At 43.4% G+C, this 15,563-nt stretch overlaps 1 protein-coding gene and 1 long non-coding RNA gene across 5 annotated transcripts in view; one reads left to right on the top strand and one right to left on the bottom strand.

Annotated features, from left to right (window-relative positions):
- LOC309640278 overlaps window positions 1-15,563 on the bottom strand; it is a 711,494-nt gene that overhangs the window by 186,177 nt on the left and 509,754 nt on the right. The gene's annotated exons all lie outside the window — the stretch shown is intronic.
- The window catches only part of MTCL1 (microtubule crosslinking factor 1), a 126,831-nt gene that overhangs the window by 8,477 nt on the left and 102,791 nt on the right, over window positions 1-15,563 (top strand). For all 4 annotated transcript variants that reach the window (XM_082418569.1, XM_082418568.1, XM_082418566.1 and 1 more), the window contains exons 2-3: window positions 2,330-2,554; window positions 3,961-4,119. In XM_082418569.1, coding sequence (XP_082274695.1) covers window positions 2,330-2,554; window positions 3,961-4,119 — 384 coding nt within the window. The remainder of the gene's footprint in view (window positions 1-2,329; window positions 2,555-3,960; window positions 4,120-15,563) is intronic.

Here is a 15,563-nt window from a genome sequence, read left to right on the forward strand (position 1 = left end):
CAACTAAGTAGGTAATGCTCTTGGTCAGGTGGTGTGGACAGAGTGGGAGAACCGACAGACTGGGGCTTGGGGGAATGAGGTGCCACATCTGTGCCCTTTCCCATATAGGTGATGGCTGCACACGGGTGGGGTTGGCTGGACAATTGTTTTCACCCCGTTGGCGCCAGTCTGTATTTTTCCACAAAGCTTCCCAATTCGTTTGTTACACTTCTTGGACCTAATCTTACCCAGGGTAAGATACTCTTCAGGAGATTCCTTTCTAGTCAGTTTCTTGTCTACCTGAGAATCTGGTGTTGGGAAGCTCTTGTTCTTTATTGTCAGTAAATCCCTGGTTTTAAGAATAAATGCAGGATTAGCAAGGGTGGTCAGACTCCAGGAACAAACTGAATAGGGTGAGAGCTGACAAGTTAGGGTGTCCACGTTTGGGAGAGTTTTTCCCTTGAGCCTCAGTATTAATTGAACAAAACAAATGGGAATGGGGAATTCCCTGGTGGTCCAGTGGTTAGGACTCCTAATGTTCACTGCCGAGGGACCGGAGAACTAAGATCCCACAAGCTGCATGGTGTGGCAAAAAAAAAAAAAAAAAGATGAACGAGTGTACCCTAATCTGGAGGCATTTATGCCATCAATTATCAAACTAATCAAGACAGTTCTAGAATGCTTTTCTTAATCTCCCGTCTTCCAAATTGCTCCTTGTTGAAGTCTTTATAATAGAATTTATATCTCATCACATGCTGCAGCTGTGTTTATGGGTTTGGGAAGAATTTTCCAGGACCAGACTACAAGACTGGAACAAAGCAAAGTGCGGGGATGTCTGGTTTGGGTCGTGTTTAGGATTTGGTCTTTCTAGGTGTTGACCGAGGTTCATGGGTAGTCATTCCACAAATATTTATTGAGGGCCTGCCGTGTGGCTCACACTACCCTGGACACTGGGAGACACCAGGTGTCTGCCCTCCTGGCACTTACCTTCGTGGGTGGACGACAGATGATGAACAGGAAGAAACACAGATAACATTAGGCCGTGGTAGGAGGTGGCGGGGAGGGGCAGGGCCTGGACTAGAGACTGGGGGTTGGGGGATGGCAAGGGGGGTGGCATTGTGTGCCTTCCAAGTTGTGTGATCCTGTGACTGTGAGCTCCGCAAAGAGCTGGGGAGGAGGGGGAGGCCATAACAGGTGAAAGGCCTCCAACCGCCTGGACCCTGTGGAAGCAGCAGGGTGGCAGGGAAGGAGGGGGTAGCATGCAGGCGCTGGGGAGGACCTGGAAGAACTTCCTCTGTGTGATGCGGAGCCCCCTGGAGGGTATGAGTAGGGGGAGGTGGTCTGAGTTCCTTATGAAAAGGGTAAGTCTGGGTGGAGCCTGGGCTATAGAGGGGAAGCAGGGCACCCAGGTGATGGGCTTACCTGTGTAAGTCTTACCTGTGGCTCCCTTGAGAGGGATGGAGGCGGGAGAGCCGCAGGTATTTGGACTTTGAGCTGACAGCACTGCATTGGCTGTGGCCTGGGATGCGGTGGGGAGGGAGCCAGGAATAACTCCTGGGTTTCTCCTGTACCCGCGTATCTTCATGTTGACACCAGAGTGGAGTGGAGATGGGAAATGCAGGGCAGGCGAATAGGAAAAAAACAGCGCACAGGTTTTATCTTTATTTTTTTTAACATCTTTATTGGAGTATAATTGCTTTACAATGGTGTGCTAGTTTCTGCTTTATAACAAAGTGAATCAGCTATACGTATATCCCCATATCCCCTCCCTCTTGCGTCTCCCTCCCATCCTCCCTATCCCACCCCTCTAGGTGGTCACAAAGCACTGAGCTGATCTCCCGGTTTTATCTTTAGAATCATGAGTCAAGACAGAATTTTAGGGACATTTGCGGGTATGTTATAATTCCCAGACAAATCACAATTATGACCCCACTAAAGTCTGTGTTCTTTGCAGGCAGTGTCTGTCTTACTGCCTAGATTGTGTCTTAGAGACTCGGGTTTAGGTCAGCGTTTGGTTTGAATCTAAAGGTTTAATTATCTGCAGAGATGACTTCGTTTATGGTGATGATTATGTACGGAAAGATTGGGAGCAGGGTAAATGCTGAGAGCCTGCAATGAATAATCTATGCTCGTTTTTGGCTTCTGGATCCATAAGATCTGAACAGACATCTGGTGATAATTGTCTTGCGTGAGAATTTCCAGAGTCCCTGTGTCGTATCACACAGTTGTGGCCAGAAGCCGACAGGTAACTGTGCAGAAAGTTCACCGTATTGCAGAGCAGGGGTGGATGGACGACTCCATCCTTTCTGATGGACCTGGCTTCTCAATCTCCTCTGTCTGGCTTGTGTAGGATGAGTTGGATGAACTCCGTGCTGAAATGGAAGAAATGAGAGACAGTTACTTAGAGGAAGATGTTTACCAGCTGCAGGAGCTTCGGCGGGAACTGGACCGCGCCAATAAAAACTGCCGAATCCTGCAGTACCGCCTCAGGAAGGCTGAGCAGAAGAGCCTGAAGGTGGCAGAGACCGGGCAGGTGGATGGCGAACTCATCCGAAGTCTGGAGCAGGACTTAAAGGTGAGTGAGCCGGGTGGATGGGACATGCCTTCCCCAAAGGAGCCGCTGGGAGTTTCTGTACAATTCCACAGATTTGCCTAGATTGTGTCTTAGAGATACAGGTTTCTGTACCATTTCTGTACAATTGCAGACCTGAAACGCAAGCCTCAGAAGCCACTTACACGATGTTCTGTTAGTGTTTCTCTCTTTCAACAGAATTCAGCTTAAACATTCTTCATTCACGTGATGGTTTATAAGGTGTGTGTAGCCATATGGCTTTGGACCAAGACAAATCCCTCATATGAACTGGAATCTTAACCCCTCCCCCCAAAAAAAGAAAAGAAATTATAGTAATAGATGTTCAGTAAAAAAAGAATTAATACCTGCCCATTGATCTGACCGTTCTTTAGAAATTGTGCAGAAACTCCTTCTACAGATCTGGAATATTTTAAAGATTGATTATCAATTCAGTTATAGTCAAAGACCACTTTTAAAAGTTGATCGTAGTCACTTAACTTTTTTTTTTTTTTGGTTATTTAAGTTTCTAGGATGCAGAAAACCTGAAAGTACCATAACCCAAGTAAGACTTGTAGTGGTGATTTAACTGAAAGAGAAATAGGATCATAACTTATTGTCTAAAGTGTCTTTGAGAATCATTGGTGGAAGTGGGAATGAGGTGAAGAAATCCCAGACTTTATTCCGTTTGTCCTCTCCACCATGGCTTCTCTCCTGCCCCAATTATCAAATCATTTATCTAGAGATGAATTATGTATAATGTCCTCCTTACTGGACGAGTCCTTAGGAAATCTCATTTAGCCTTTCACTATGATAACAGGAAAAGAATCTTTGTAACTCTCAAATTTATAAACCACTAACAAAATGTTATTCAATGTGATATAAAGGTGATTTATATTTCTCTCACAAAAATCTCCTTCCTTATTTCCTTTTAGAAAGTAAAAATGTTTAACTGCCTTTAGCATTCAAATATTTTACCAGAGTAGACAGTTTAAAACTTGACTACATGAAACATCTACTGCATACAGAATTACTTCATTTGTTTTTTTTAAGCAGGTAGGTTTTGTATTATTTTGGGGAACAGAAATGTTTATTTTTTTGATGATGATGGTGATGATTTTTAACTTGTCATTTAAAGCATGTGCTCCTGGGATATTGATATTCTAGAAGGAGCAGGGCCTTGCAAAGTGGCCTTTAATCCAGATGAGTGTCATATTTTCCCTTAATGTGGATTTCATGTTTCAAACTAATACCTTCCTCCTTTAAAACTAGGCTTGTTAATATTGCCAGGATCTTTCCTTTTTGGTGTAATATAATATTCCTTAATGATTCTGCCTCTGAAGTTGTTTGGAGGTACCCTTAGCACACAGAAAGCTTCCCTTCCTGATGACGGTCTCTGTGGGTTGATGCAGGTGGCCAAAGATGTGTCGGTCAGGTTGCACCATGAACTTGAAACTGTGGAGGAAAAGAGAGCTAAAGCTGAAGATGAGAATGAAACTCTCCGACAGCAGATGATTGAAGTGGAAATATCCAAACAGGCCCTCCAAAACGAGCTGGAGAGACTGAAGGAGGTAAATCAGACATGGATGGGGATTTGCCCCTTGGGTTGAATTGTGAGGGACTTGGAACTCCAAGTGTCCTATTCTTACCATGGTCTAAGGCAGGGGTCGGCCAGCAACGGTTTGAATGGCCTGGGAACTAAGAATGGTTTTTACATTTTTCATAGCTTTGTTGGGGGAAAAAAAAAAACCACACAGAAAATACACCTAAAAAAGCAAAGATGATGGTGTGACAGAGGCTGTGTTGCTTGAAAAGCCTGAAATATTTGCTCTCTGGCCCTTTACGGAAAAGGCTTGTTGAACCCTGCTCTAAAGCTATTTTTTATAATTTCCATTCAGATGAGCTGGCCATTAATTCCCTTTATGGGTCCAAACGAGGTTTATTATTACTAGAATACAAAATAAGGCGGTAGCATTTTTCTCGAGAGCCTTCTCTTCCAGTGAGCTGGAAAATACGTTACGCTTGTTCATTATCCTGTGTCAGCAGATTGATGGGTGTGTGCTGCCTATGTCTGTCATTCAGCCAATATGATTTATTTATTTATTTAACATCTTTACTGGAGTATAATTGCTTTACAATGGTGTGTTAGTTTCTGCTGTATGACAAAGTGAATCAGCTATACATATACATACATCCCCATATCTCCTCCCTCTTGCATCTCCCTCCCACCCTCCCTATCCCACCCCTCTAGGTGGTAACAAAGCACCGAGCTGATCTCCCTGTGCTATGAGGCTGCTTCCCAGTAGCTATCTGTTTTACATTTGGTAGTGTATATATGTCCATTCCACTCTCTCACTTCATCCCAGTTTACTCTTTCCCCCTCCACGTATCCTCAAGTCCATTCTCTACATCTGCGTCTTTATTCCTATCCTGCTCCTAGGTTCTTCATAACCTTTTATTTCTTTAGATTCCATATATATGTGTTAGCATATGGTATTTGTTTTTCTCTTTCTGACTTACTTCACTCTGTATGACAGACTCTAGGTCCATCCACCTCACTACAAATAACTCAATTTTGTTTCTTTTTATGGCTGAGTAATATTCCATTATATATATTGCCACATCTTCTTTATCCATTCATCTGTCGATGGACACTTAGGTTGCTTCCATGTCCTGGCTATTGTAAACAGAGCTGCAATGAACATTGTGGTACATGACTCTTTTTGAATTATGATTTTCTCAGGGTATATGCCCAGTAGTGGGATTGCTGGGTCATATGGTAGTTCTACTTTTACTTTTTTAAGGAACCTCCATACTGTTCTCCATAGTGGCTGTATCAATTTACATTCCCACCAACAGTGCAAGAGGGTTCACTTTTTTTTTAATAAATTTATTTATTTTATTTATTTATTTTTGGCTGTGTTGGGTCTCCGTTGCTGTGCGCGGGCTTTCTCTAGTTGTGGCGAGTGGAGGCTACTCTTCGTTGCAGTGCACGAACTTCTCATTGCGGTGGCCTTTCTTGTTGTGGAGCACGGGCTCTAGGCGCGCGGGCCTCAGTAGTTGCGGCACGTGGGCTTGGCCGTTGTGGCTCGCGGGCTCTAGAGCGCAGGATCAGTAGTTGTGGCACACGGACTCAGCCGCTCTGCAGCATGTGGGATCTTCCCAGACCAGGGCTCAAACCCGTGTCCCCTGCACTGGCAGGCGGACTCCTAACCACTGCACCACCAGGGAAGCCCGAGGGTTCCCTTTTTTCCACACCCTCTCCAGCATTTATTGTTTCTAGATTTTTTGATGATGGCTATTCTGACCTGTGTGAGGTGATACCTCATTGTAGTTTTGATTTGCATTTCTCTAATGATCAGTGATGTTGAGCATCCTTTCATGTGTTTGTTGGCAATCTGTATATCTTCTTTGGAGAAATGTCTCTTTAGGTCTTCTGCCCATTTTTGGATTGGGTTGTTTGTTTTTTTTTTGATACTGAGCTGCATGAGCTTGTAAATTTTGGAGATTAATCCTTTGTCAGTTGCTTCATTAGCAAATATTTTCTCCCATTCTGAGGGTTGTCTTTTCGTCTTGTTTATGGTTTCCTTTGCTGTGCAAAAGCTTTTAAGTTTCATTAGGTCCCATTTGTTTATTTTTGTTTTTATTTCCATTTCTCTAGGAGGTGGGTCAAAAAGGATCTTGCTGTGATTTATGTCATAGAGTGTTCTACCTATGTTTTCCTCTGTTTTATAGTGTCTGGCCCTACATTTAGGTCTTTAATCCATTTTGAGTTTATTTTTGTGCATGGTGTTAGGGAGTGTTCTAATTTCATTCTTTTACATGTAGCTGTGCAGTTTTCCCAGCACCACTTATTGAAGAGGCTGTCTTTTCTCCATTGTATATTCTTTCCCCCTTTATCAAAAATAAGGTGACCATATGTGCATGGGTTTATCTCTGGGCTTTCTATCCTGTTCCATTGATCTATATTTCTGTTTTTGTGCCAGTACCAAACTGTCTTGATTACTGTAGCTTCGTAGTATAGTCTGAAGTCCGGGTGCCTGATTCCTTCAGCTCCGTTTTTCTTTCTCAAGATTGCTTTGGCTATTTGGGGTCTTTTATGTTTCCATACAAATTGTGAAAATTTTTGTTCTAGTTCTGTGAAAAATGCCATTGGTAGTTTGATAGGGATTGCATTGAATCTGTAGATTGCTTTGGGTAGTAGAGTCATTTTCACAATGTTGATTCTTCCAATCCAAGAACATGGTATATCTCTCCATCTGTTTGTATCGTCTTTAATTTCTTTCATCAGTGTCTTATAATTTTCTGCATACAGGTTTTTTGTCTTCTTAGGTAGGTTTATTCCTAGGTATTCTATTCTTTTTGTTGCAGTGGTAAATGGGAGTGTTTCCTTAATTTCTCTTTCAGATTTTTCATCATTAGTGTATAGGAATGCAAGAAATTTCTGTGCATTAATTTTGTATCCTGCTACTTTACCAAATTCATTGATTACCTCTAGTAGTTTTCTGGTAAAGTCTTTAGGATTCCCTATGTATAGTATCATGTCATCTGCAAACAGTGACAGTTTTACTTCTTCTTTTCTGATTTGGGTTCCTTTTATTTCTTTTCTTGTTTGATTGCTGTGGCTAACACTTCCAAAACTATGTTGAATAATAGTGGTGAGAGTGGGCAACCTTGTCTTGTTCCTGATCTTAGTGGAAATGGTTTCAGTTTTTCACCATTGAGAACGATGGTAGCCAGTATGATTTAAACACAGATTTCTTTTAAATTTTAAGGAGCGAATGTGTTCTAGCAAAGCGGTCTAGACAGTGCATATGTATTTTTTTTCATTTGCTACAGTAATGTAAGTCCTGTTTTGTTGTTGACTTCCATTATATGATTAAAGCTGAACGTTCTCTTGGAAAATATCCTGCCTATTGATGAAGTTAAAAACTGTTGGTGAGGGATTTAAGATGATGGCTAAAGCCAGTGTGTTACCTGCCAACAGCCTCACTTAGCACTTCATGGTTCCTTTGGGTTCGTTTCCTGATTCAGCCAGTCCTTGGTCATCCGTCCATCTGCCCTTCCACCCTTCACTCAGGCCCTGACTGGGCCCTGGGGGAGGCGGATGTGAATATGGCAGCACAGGTGCTGCCCTCAAGCTGTTTACTGATCTGACACATTATGGATTTGGGTAAATTCTGTGTATGTTGCCACTTCCGTGAAAGTGCTGCGTGTTCTATTTCTTCGCCCCTCGTCACTGTCCCCTTTGTGAATACTCTGTGGGCTCTGTCCGGGTCACTGGGGGTGCCTGTAGCAGTGCCTGCCCTCGGGGGACATCGGGGACTCGCCAGGTGAGTGGGGGATGAAGATGAGAGCTTGGAGCCGTGCCGAGCTTCACAGCGGAGGAGGGGGAACCCGGGCAGGTTTGTCCCCATGGGTGACCCTCCTCTGGTTGTGATCTCACCTCTACACTTATGCGTTCTAATAACTTACTTCCCTCTTTTCCCTTTGGTCCGAGTTTGCCAGGAGGCAGGCCGTAATGGTTCCTTTTCTCAAAATTTCCAGCTTGAGCCTGACCTTGAGGGTACAGACAACAACTTTGAAGTATATTTTATAAATTTTATATGCGTGTATGTTTTTATATAAATAGGTACATTATACATACATAAGTAAATACATGTGTTGAAAGCGAGCAGGGATTCTTTTGCACACATTGAAATGGATTTGTGAAGGACCTGGCATCGGGTCACGAATAGCTCTTTGGGGTGAGAAATGATCACTGACATTGGCGGCCCAGGCTGGCTGTGAGGGAAGGGGTGGGGCGCTGGCCCCTCCCTTTCTTTACAGCTTAAAATTACTCAGAAGGATTGCTCACTTGGGACACAATCATAATATTTTACCTCCAGAGTCGCAGTCAGACTGGTGGGGCTGCATATCGACACCAAAGTTTTCAACAAAGCATGAACCTGAGAGTCTGAGGAGGGTTGGACGCTGGTGGACCGTTCTGGAAGCAGAGAAGGATGAACCAGCCACACAGGGTTCAGAGGTGGCAGAGGAGATGCTTATCAGAAAATTCGAGCTGGGGTCTCCGTGAATGGGTCCTTTGTAGCAAAGCCAGAACAGACTTTCTTGTGGGTTTCGCTCTAGAGGGAGGATCATGTTTTCTCTGTCCTGAGCCGTACTGGTTATTGTTCAGCTCTGAAGTTTGGTAAGTGGACCATGCGCCACATTCTGAGAAAGGCCAGGGCAGTTTGTGCGTGTGTCTCCACGACAGGCGTGGTTGCAGATGTGTCTGTGCCCCTCGGAGGACAGTGACACGCTGCATCTCTGTGCCCCTCGGCTCTGTCGCTGGGGCTTCTCTCTGCAGCTGCAGACTGCTTTCAGCCGCCTGGTGGCCTCCTCCAGGGTGGGTTTCTGGTCACCCTTCAAACTCAGACTGTCCAGGAACAGACTTGTCACCTTTGCCCCCACCTGTACCTTCTTTTATCTTTCCCAGCTGTGTTAATGGTGTCACTGTCCTTTTAGTCACCCCGGCTTAAGTGATGGCAATTATCCTTACCCCTCCTGCTCCCCACCCTCAGTTGCCTGCTGCTCTGCTTTCACGGTCTTAGAAATTCTTTCTCACTGGTACAGGCTACATGGACGAACCTCGAAAATACACCAAGTGAAAGAAGCCAGACATATTGTGTGTGAGTCCATTTCTAGGAAATGTTCAAATAGGTAAATCCATAGACAGAAAGCAGCTTAGTGGTTTTCAGGGACCGGGGGGAGGGAGAAAGGAGACTGACTGGGGTTTCCTTTTGGGGTGATGACAGTGTTTTGGAACTGGATGGAGGTGATGGTTGCACAACATTGTGAATGTACTAAATGCCACTGGATTGTACACTTTAAAATGGTTAATTTTAACCTCTTAAACATTTTGACTTTCTCTATCCACGCTTTCACTCATCTCTCAAATGAGTATTTGAGGGCAGACACTCTGTGGTCATCACATTAAAGGATGCACTACTTCTAGTCGTTCCCTTTTCTGTTTTACCTTCTGTATCCCCCAAATCCGACAGTGTTAATCCTCGGCTTAAACAAACAAACTTGCCTTGGGCCGGATTGTCTAGCCCTTTAGCATGACAACAGAGGTCCTTTCCCGCCTGGCCCATCCCTGTCTCCCAGCTGGGGTTCCCATCCCTTGGCAGGAAACCCTGCAGTGAGCTAAAAGGCAGTTGAGAAGGATGAGAAGAGACAGGCCCTCTGGTCCTCTTGAACTGGTAGAGGTGTGTCTTGGAAAAGTCGCTTTCTCCACAGATAGATGAGACGCTTAAAGAAGGCTGATAGTATTAACCCCTCTGGAATTGTCCCTTCTGGATAGCAGCTTCCTTGCTGGCTGGCTTCCTGTGCTGTTCACGCCATGTCCATGCACCCAAACCCCTATATACACCACTTCACTTTTTGCAAAGCTCAAAAATTTTTTGCCCTTTTTTTGGGGGCATATATTTCTTCTAGTACTCTTTCTATGGTGGAATATCTCAAAAGGTTGAAAATAGTTAACCTTAGTTTAGTTTCAACTTCCTGAAGATTGCCCAAGTGCTTTCACTCAACTGTATTTCTTTCATTCTACCGAAAGGTTTTTTGAGTACATGCTAGACACAAATAATAACTAGCCAAGTTAGTTGACACTTGCAAGGGATAGAGGCATGTTTTAGATCACTCCTGGGAACTAGGGTTAGTGAATGGAGCCACAGGAACCAACTAGCTGTCAGATAGCTCTTGGGAACATCTGTCATCACCATTCAGGACATGATACTGATTCCCTGGGTTTGGTTGAGACTCCTTGTGTGCCAAGTAAATGATCAGATTTTGTAACTTTGAGTGCTTGAGAGGAATTGTATATGCTCTAGTTTTGGGGTGAAGATGTTGAATCCATTAGACTGAAGACTTTCCAACTTGAACTATAACTCGCAGCAGGAAGGACATTTTATACCATCACTGAATAAACAAATGGAAAGGTTTCACCAAAATGCTTATTTTTTTGCCGTATAGGATGCGTTCTGATATTTTCAGTTCTATTTTTTTTTGATGGTTGTAAGTTCAATCCATTACTAGATTGCCACAATTTGGAAAAAAAAAAAAAAAGTATCAGATCATTTGTTAATTGTGTTGTTCATATTTTCTATATCCTTTATAGTTTTGTTTTGTCTGCTAAATACATCTCTTTAAGATGAAGATGTGTTAAAATCACCCATTATAATTCTACATTTAAATTTTCTTCTTGTAATCTGTCACTTTGCTTTTTAGATTTTGAATATGAATGCATAAAGATTTAGAACTTTTTTTTGTTGTGAGTTGTTGCCTTTATCATTTGATAATGACCTCTTTATTCTGATGTCTTGCTTTTTGCTGTAAAGCCTACTTTGTCTGCTTTTATCATCTATACCAAATTTCTTTTAGTTAGTATTTGCCTGGTATAGCTTTTTTTGTGATTCTGTAAGTTTTATTTTTTCTACACCATTATGTTTTAGGTGTATTTCTTCTGAATGAACTATAGCTACCTTTAAAAAGGAATCTGGGAATCTTTGTTTTAAACTTGTGAATTTAATCCAGTTACATTTATTGTGGTTATTAATGTGTTTGAATTTATTTCTGTCATTATATTTTATGCTCTCTATATTCCATGCCTTTTCTTTTTTTTAACATCTTTATTGGAGTATAATTTCTTCACAATGATGTGTTAGTTCCTACTTTATAACAAAGTGAACCAGCTATACATATACATATATCCCCGTATCTCCTCCCTCTTGCGTCTCTATCCCACCCTCCATGCCTTTTCTTTGTTTCTTTTTTCCATTTATTTTTTCAAGATTTTTTTTTTTTTTGATGACCATTTTTAAAGCCTTTACTGAATTTGTTACAATATTGCTTCAGTTTCATGTTTTGTTTTTTTGGCCACAAGGCATGTGGGATCTTAACTCCCCAGCCAGGGATCAAACCTGCACATGGTCCCCTGCATAGAACCACTGGACTGCCAGGCAAATCCCTCTATTTTTTAATGTTGATTTCTCTCTGAGTTTTTAATTCCCATGTTCTCTCTCTTGGTTAGGAAGTTATACATTCTATTACTATTATTTTAATGATCACTCTTACGTTTTTTTTGTTTTGTTTTTATTTAATTTTATTTATTTATTTATTTATTTATGGCTGTGTTGGGTCTTCATTTCTGTGCGAGAGCCTTCTCTAGTTGCGGCAAGTGGGGGCCACTCTTCATCGCGGTGTGCAGGCCTCTCACTATCACGGCCTCTCTTGTTGCGTAGCACAGGCTCCAGACACGCAGGCTCAGTAATTGTGGCTCACGGGCTTAGTTGCTCCGCGGTATATGGGATCTTCCCAGACCAGGGCTCGAACCCGTGTCCCCTGCATTGGCAGGCAGATTCTCAACCACTGTGCCACCAGGGAAGCCCGATTCTTACATTTTTAACATGCATGTTTCTCAATGTCTAAAACTAATCACTATCTATATTGTTTTCCTGAATAATACAAGCATCTTAGAAAGCTTCAACTCCAACTCCTTTCATATTATTATTACCCAGTATTTCAGTTTCATCTTTTTAAAATCATCTCCCCACCTAAGCTGACTAATTTCATAACTAATTCTTATTTAGATTCATTTGCACATTTTCCAGTCTGTTATCATTGCTTCTTGAGTGTTGCTCCTTCCTTCTGAGTTCAGTTTCCTTCTCGCTGATCTATTAATACATCTTTTAATGGTTTATATCAGTAAATCATATTGTCTAAAATACTTTTATTTCATACTCAGTTTTGAAAGATATTTAGTTGGGCATAGAATTCTAACACTCTGAAGATAGTATTTTTATTATCTTTTGGCTCTATTTTGCTTATCAAGAGGTCTGCTGTTAGATAATTCTCATTTTTGTAGATAATCTGTCTTTACTTCCTGGTTACTTTTATGCTTTTCTCTGCGTGTTTGGTATTCTGTAGTTTGAATCAAATGTATCTAGATTTATTTTTATTTTGCTCAACACTCATTGCCAATCTGAGTTTTTGTCTTTCATAAACTCTGAAAAATTCTCACTCTTTGAATAGTCTTCTGGAAACTATCTCTTTGAATCATGTTTCTTCCCCATCCTCTGTATTTCTTTTAGAATTCCTGTTAGTCTTATGTGGGCCTTATGTTGGCCATTCTTATTCCATCTTCCATCTGCCATCTCACTTACCTGTTCTTTTTTTTTTTTTTTTTTTAAGATATTTTTATTTTTATCTCTCTGTGCTACATTCTGGATAATTTCTTGTCCAAGTTACTAATTCTCTTCTTTACAAGAGAATTACAGTTTTATTCATCCACTAACTTTTCATTTCTAGAAGTTTTAAAAAGTTGCTTGTTCTTTTTCATAGTTTCTTCTTTCTTCATCATCTCATAGTTCTTGCTTTAAATCTTTAAACATTTTAAAATCAGTCTTTTTCGGTTCTGTTGAGTTCTTGATGTTACTAAGCCTTCAGTTTGTCTGATTTGGTGACTCTTACAGTGGATTTTATTACGAGTCCTTCTTAGTAGGAATTCCATGAAGTTTGTCGAAATGTCCTCCTAGGGAGCTTTTGTGTTGGTCTTTTCTGGAGGCCTTGGTGGTATCATTGGTCCAAATATAGTCCTTAATTTTTGGCTTGTGGAGTTGTGTACCAAATGGGTGTCAGTTGGACATTGAACTTGCATAGGCCTAGGGTATTTTCATATTTCAAAGGAGATTTTTTTCCACCACCCAGTGTCCTGAGCAGAAGCTTACCCTCCCCTCCTCGAGGGATTTTTAGTTTACTTCAGTGGGGGTGCATCTCCGCATTGGGTTGCCTTGGTGCATTGATCGAAGCCTCTTCTTACACCCCTGGCCTATTTCTGGTAACTCCCACCATCCCCTCCTGCCCCCCTTAACACATACCCTTGTGCTCATGGCTCTGGTTTCCAATCCCTTAGGCACTGCGGACACTAGGCAATTTTCCTTCTTTGTGTGTGTGAGTTCAGCTGTGTATAAATTTTTGCTTGTTATATTTTCTCTAGCATTCCTAGCTGTTTACTGGGGGGCGGGGCTCACGATGGCTCCCTGTGCCGTGTTGCCAAAACAGGATGTGACCCTTCTGGGGCCCCAGAGTAACCCCATGTGTCCTCTGTCTCCTGACCCAGCACTTCATCCCTGCCTCTTTCTGTGGCTCCCCGACCCCCGAAGACCTCAGAGCCTTTCCTTTTCATGGCTTCTCCACGTTGTGCCTCCTCCTCACTATCTTCTCTTGCAGTGGCTGCTGTAGCCTGAATGTCTGTGTTGACCCCAGATTCATGTTAAATCCTAATCCCCAATTAGATGCTGTGAGGAGGTGGAGCCTGTGGGAGGTGATTAGGTCATGAGGGCAGAGCGTCTCCCACTTCACAAGGATTAGTGTCCCCCTAAGAGGGACCCCATACAAGCACCCTCATTCCATCTATCACGTGAGGACACACTGGGACCTGGCCGTCTATGAACCAGGAAGCGGGTCCTCACCAGACAAGGAATCTGCCAGCACCTTGATCTTAGATTTCTCAGCCTCCAGGACTGTGGGAAATGATGTCTGTTCTTTAAGCCCCCCAGTCTCTGGTATTTTGTCAGAACAGCCTGAATGGATTAAGACAGTCTTTCTACTTTTTTCTCACCCAGTGGGTGAGGACTTTTTTCTGTGTGTCATTATATTCAAACTATCAGGTGTCCATAATGTCTGGAAACAAAGGTGTACAAACATAGTAAATGGCTTTATTGCTGTCATGCTACACTTTAATAGCATTGTCTGTGATTTCAGAGTTTATGGTCCCCCTTGTAAGAAAAAGATGTGTGTGGGTGAGTCGGTGTGAAGCATGTAGGGGCAGAGTCCTCGTGCCTGGGCGCCTCCTGGGACCTGACCAGGTTGTCATCGGCCGCCGTGGAGTCCCTCAGGCCTCGGCCCTGGCTGGTCAGCAGTGGACAGAAGGACGGGCAGGCCGGGTGGATGAGGCAGCCATCCTATGTGGGAGCCTGGCGGGCTCTGTGGGCGCCTCAGGGAACACGCAGCACCTGCTCTACTTTGCTGACCTGAGTTTGGAGGGAGGGTGACAAACTAGAGAGCAGGATGGGGAGAGCAGTCCGGTGTCCTGAGTGGTCGCGGTTATGTGCCTGCTAACTTAATAACGAGGTGACATGGGAAGGAGTGGGAGCAGGAAGAACTGGAGGTGTCTGGTTAAGTCCTTTTCCCAAACGCTGAAACATGAGTCTGGGGGGTGTGTGTGCGTGTGCATATTCATGTGTGTGTGCATGTGCATGCAGTGTCAACACAGGGATCTGGAGGGAAACGGCCTTTGTGTGTCCTGCACACACCCCGAGGGCAGGGGTACGATTGGACTAGAGCCCCATCAACCAAGGGAATGACCCCCAAGGCCGGGAGATGCAGAGCTCAGGGGCCTGGAGGGTGAGGAGCAGGGCAGGAAGCACAGGAGGCCTTGGCAGGAACAGCTTTAAATGCTTCAGCCATGGGGCTTCCCTGGTGGTGTAGTGGTTAAGAATCCAACTGCCAGTGCAGGGGACACGGGTTCGATCCCTGGTTCGGGAAGATCCCACATGCTGTGGAGCAGCTAAGCCCGTGTGCCACAACTACTGAGCCCACGTGCCTAGAGCCCGTGCTCTGCAACAAGAGAAGCCACCACAAGAAGCCCATGCACCGCAATGAAGAGTAGCCCCCGCTCTCCACAACTAGACAAAGCCCGCGCGCAGCAACCAAAGACCCAACACAGCCAAAAAAATTTAAAAATAAAATAAAATGCTTCAGCTGTAAATGGCACAGTTTTGGTGTCTGGGAAGAAGGGGAGTGTGTGTGCAGTTAAACAACCATAAATAGCACTAATGGCTGATTCACTGTTGTTGGAAGGGATGGGCGAGAGCCTGTCGAGCGCTGTGCTGGTGCCCGGAACCCGGCCCTGGAGCCATTTCTTGTGGAAATCAAGGTGGAATCATATCAAGGTTTTCTACGAGGCTAGTGA

This window comes from Balaenoptera physalus (assembly GCF_965194825.1).
Source record: "Balaenoptera physalus genome assembly, chromosome: 12".
NCBI lineage: Eukaryota > Metazoa > Chordata > Mammalia > Artiodactyla > Balaenopteridae > Balaenoptera > Balaenoptera physalus.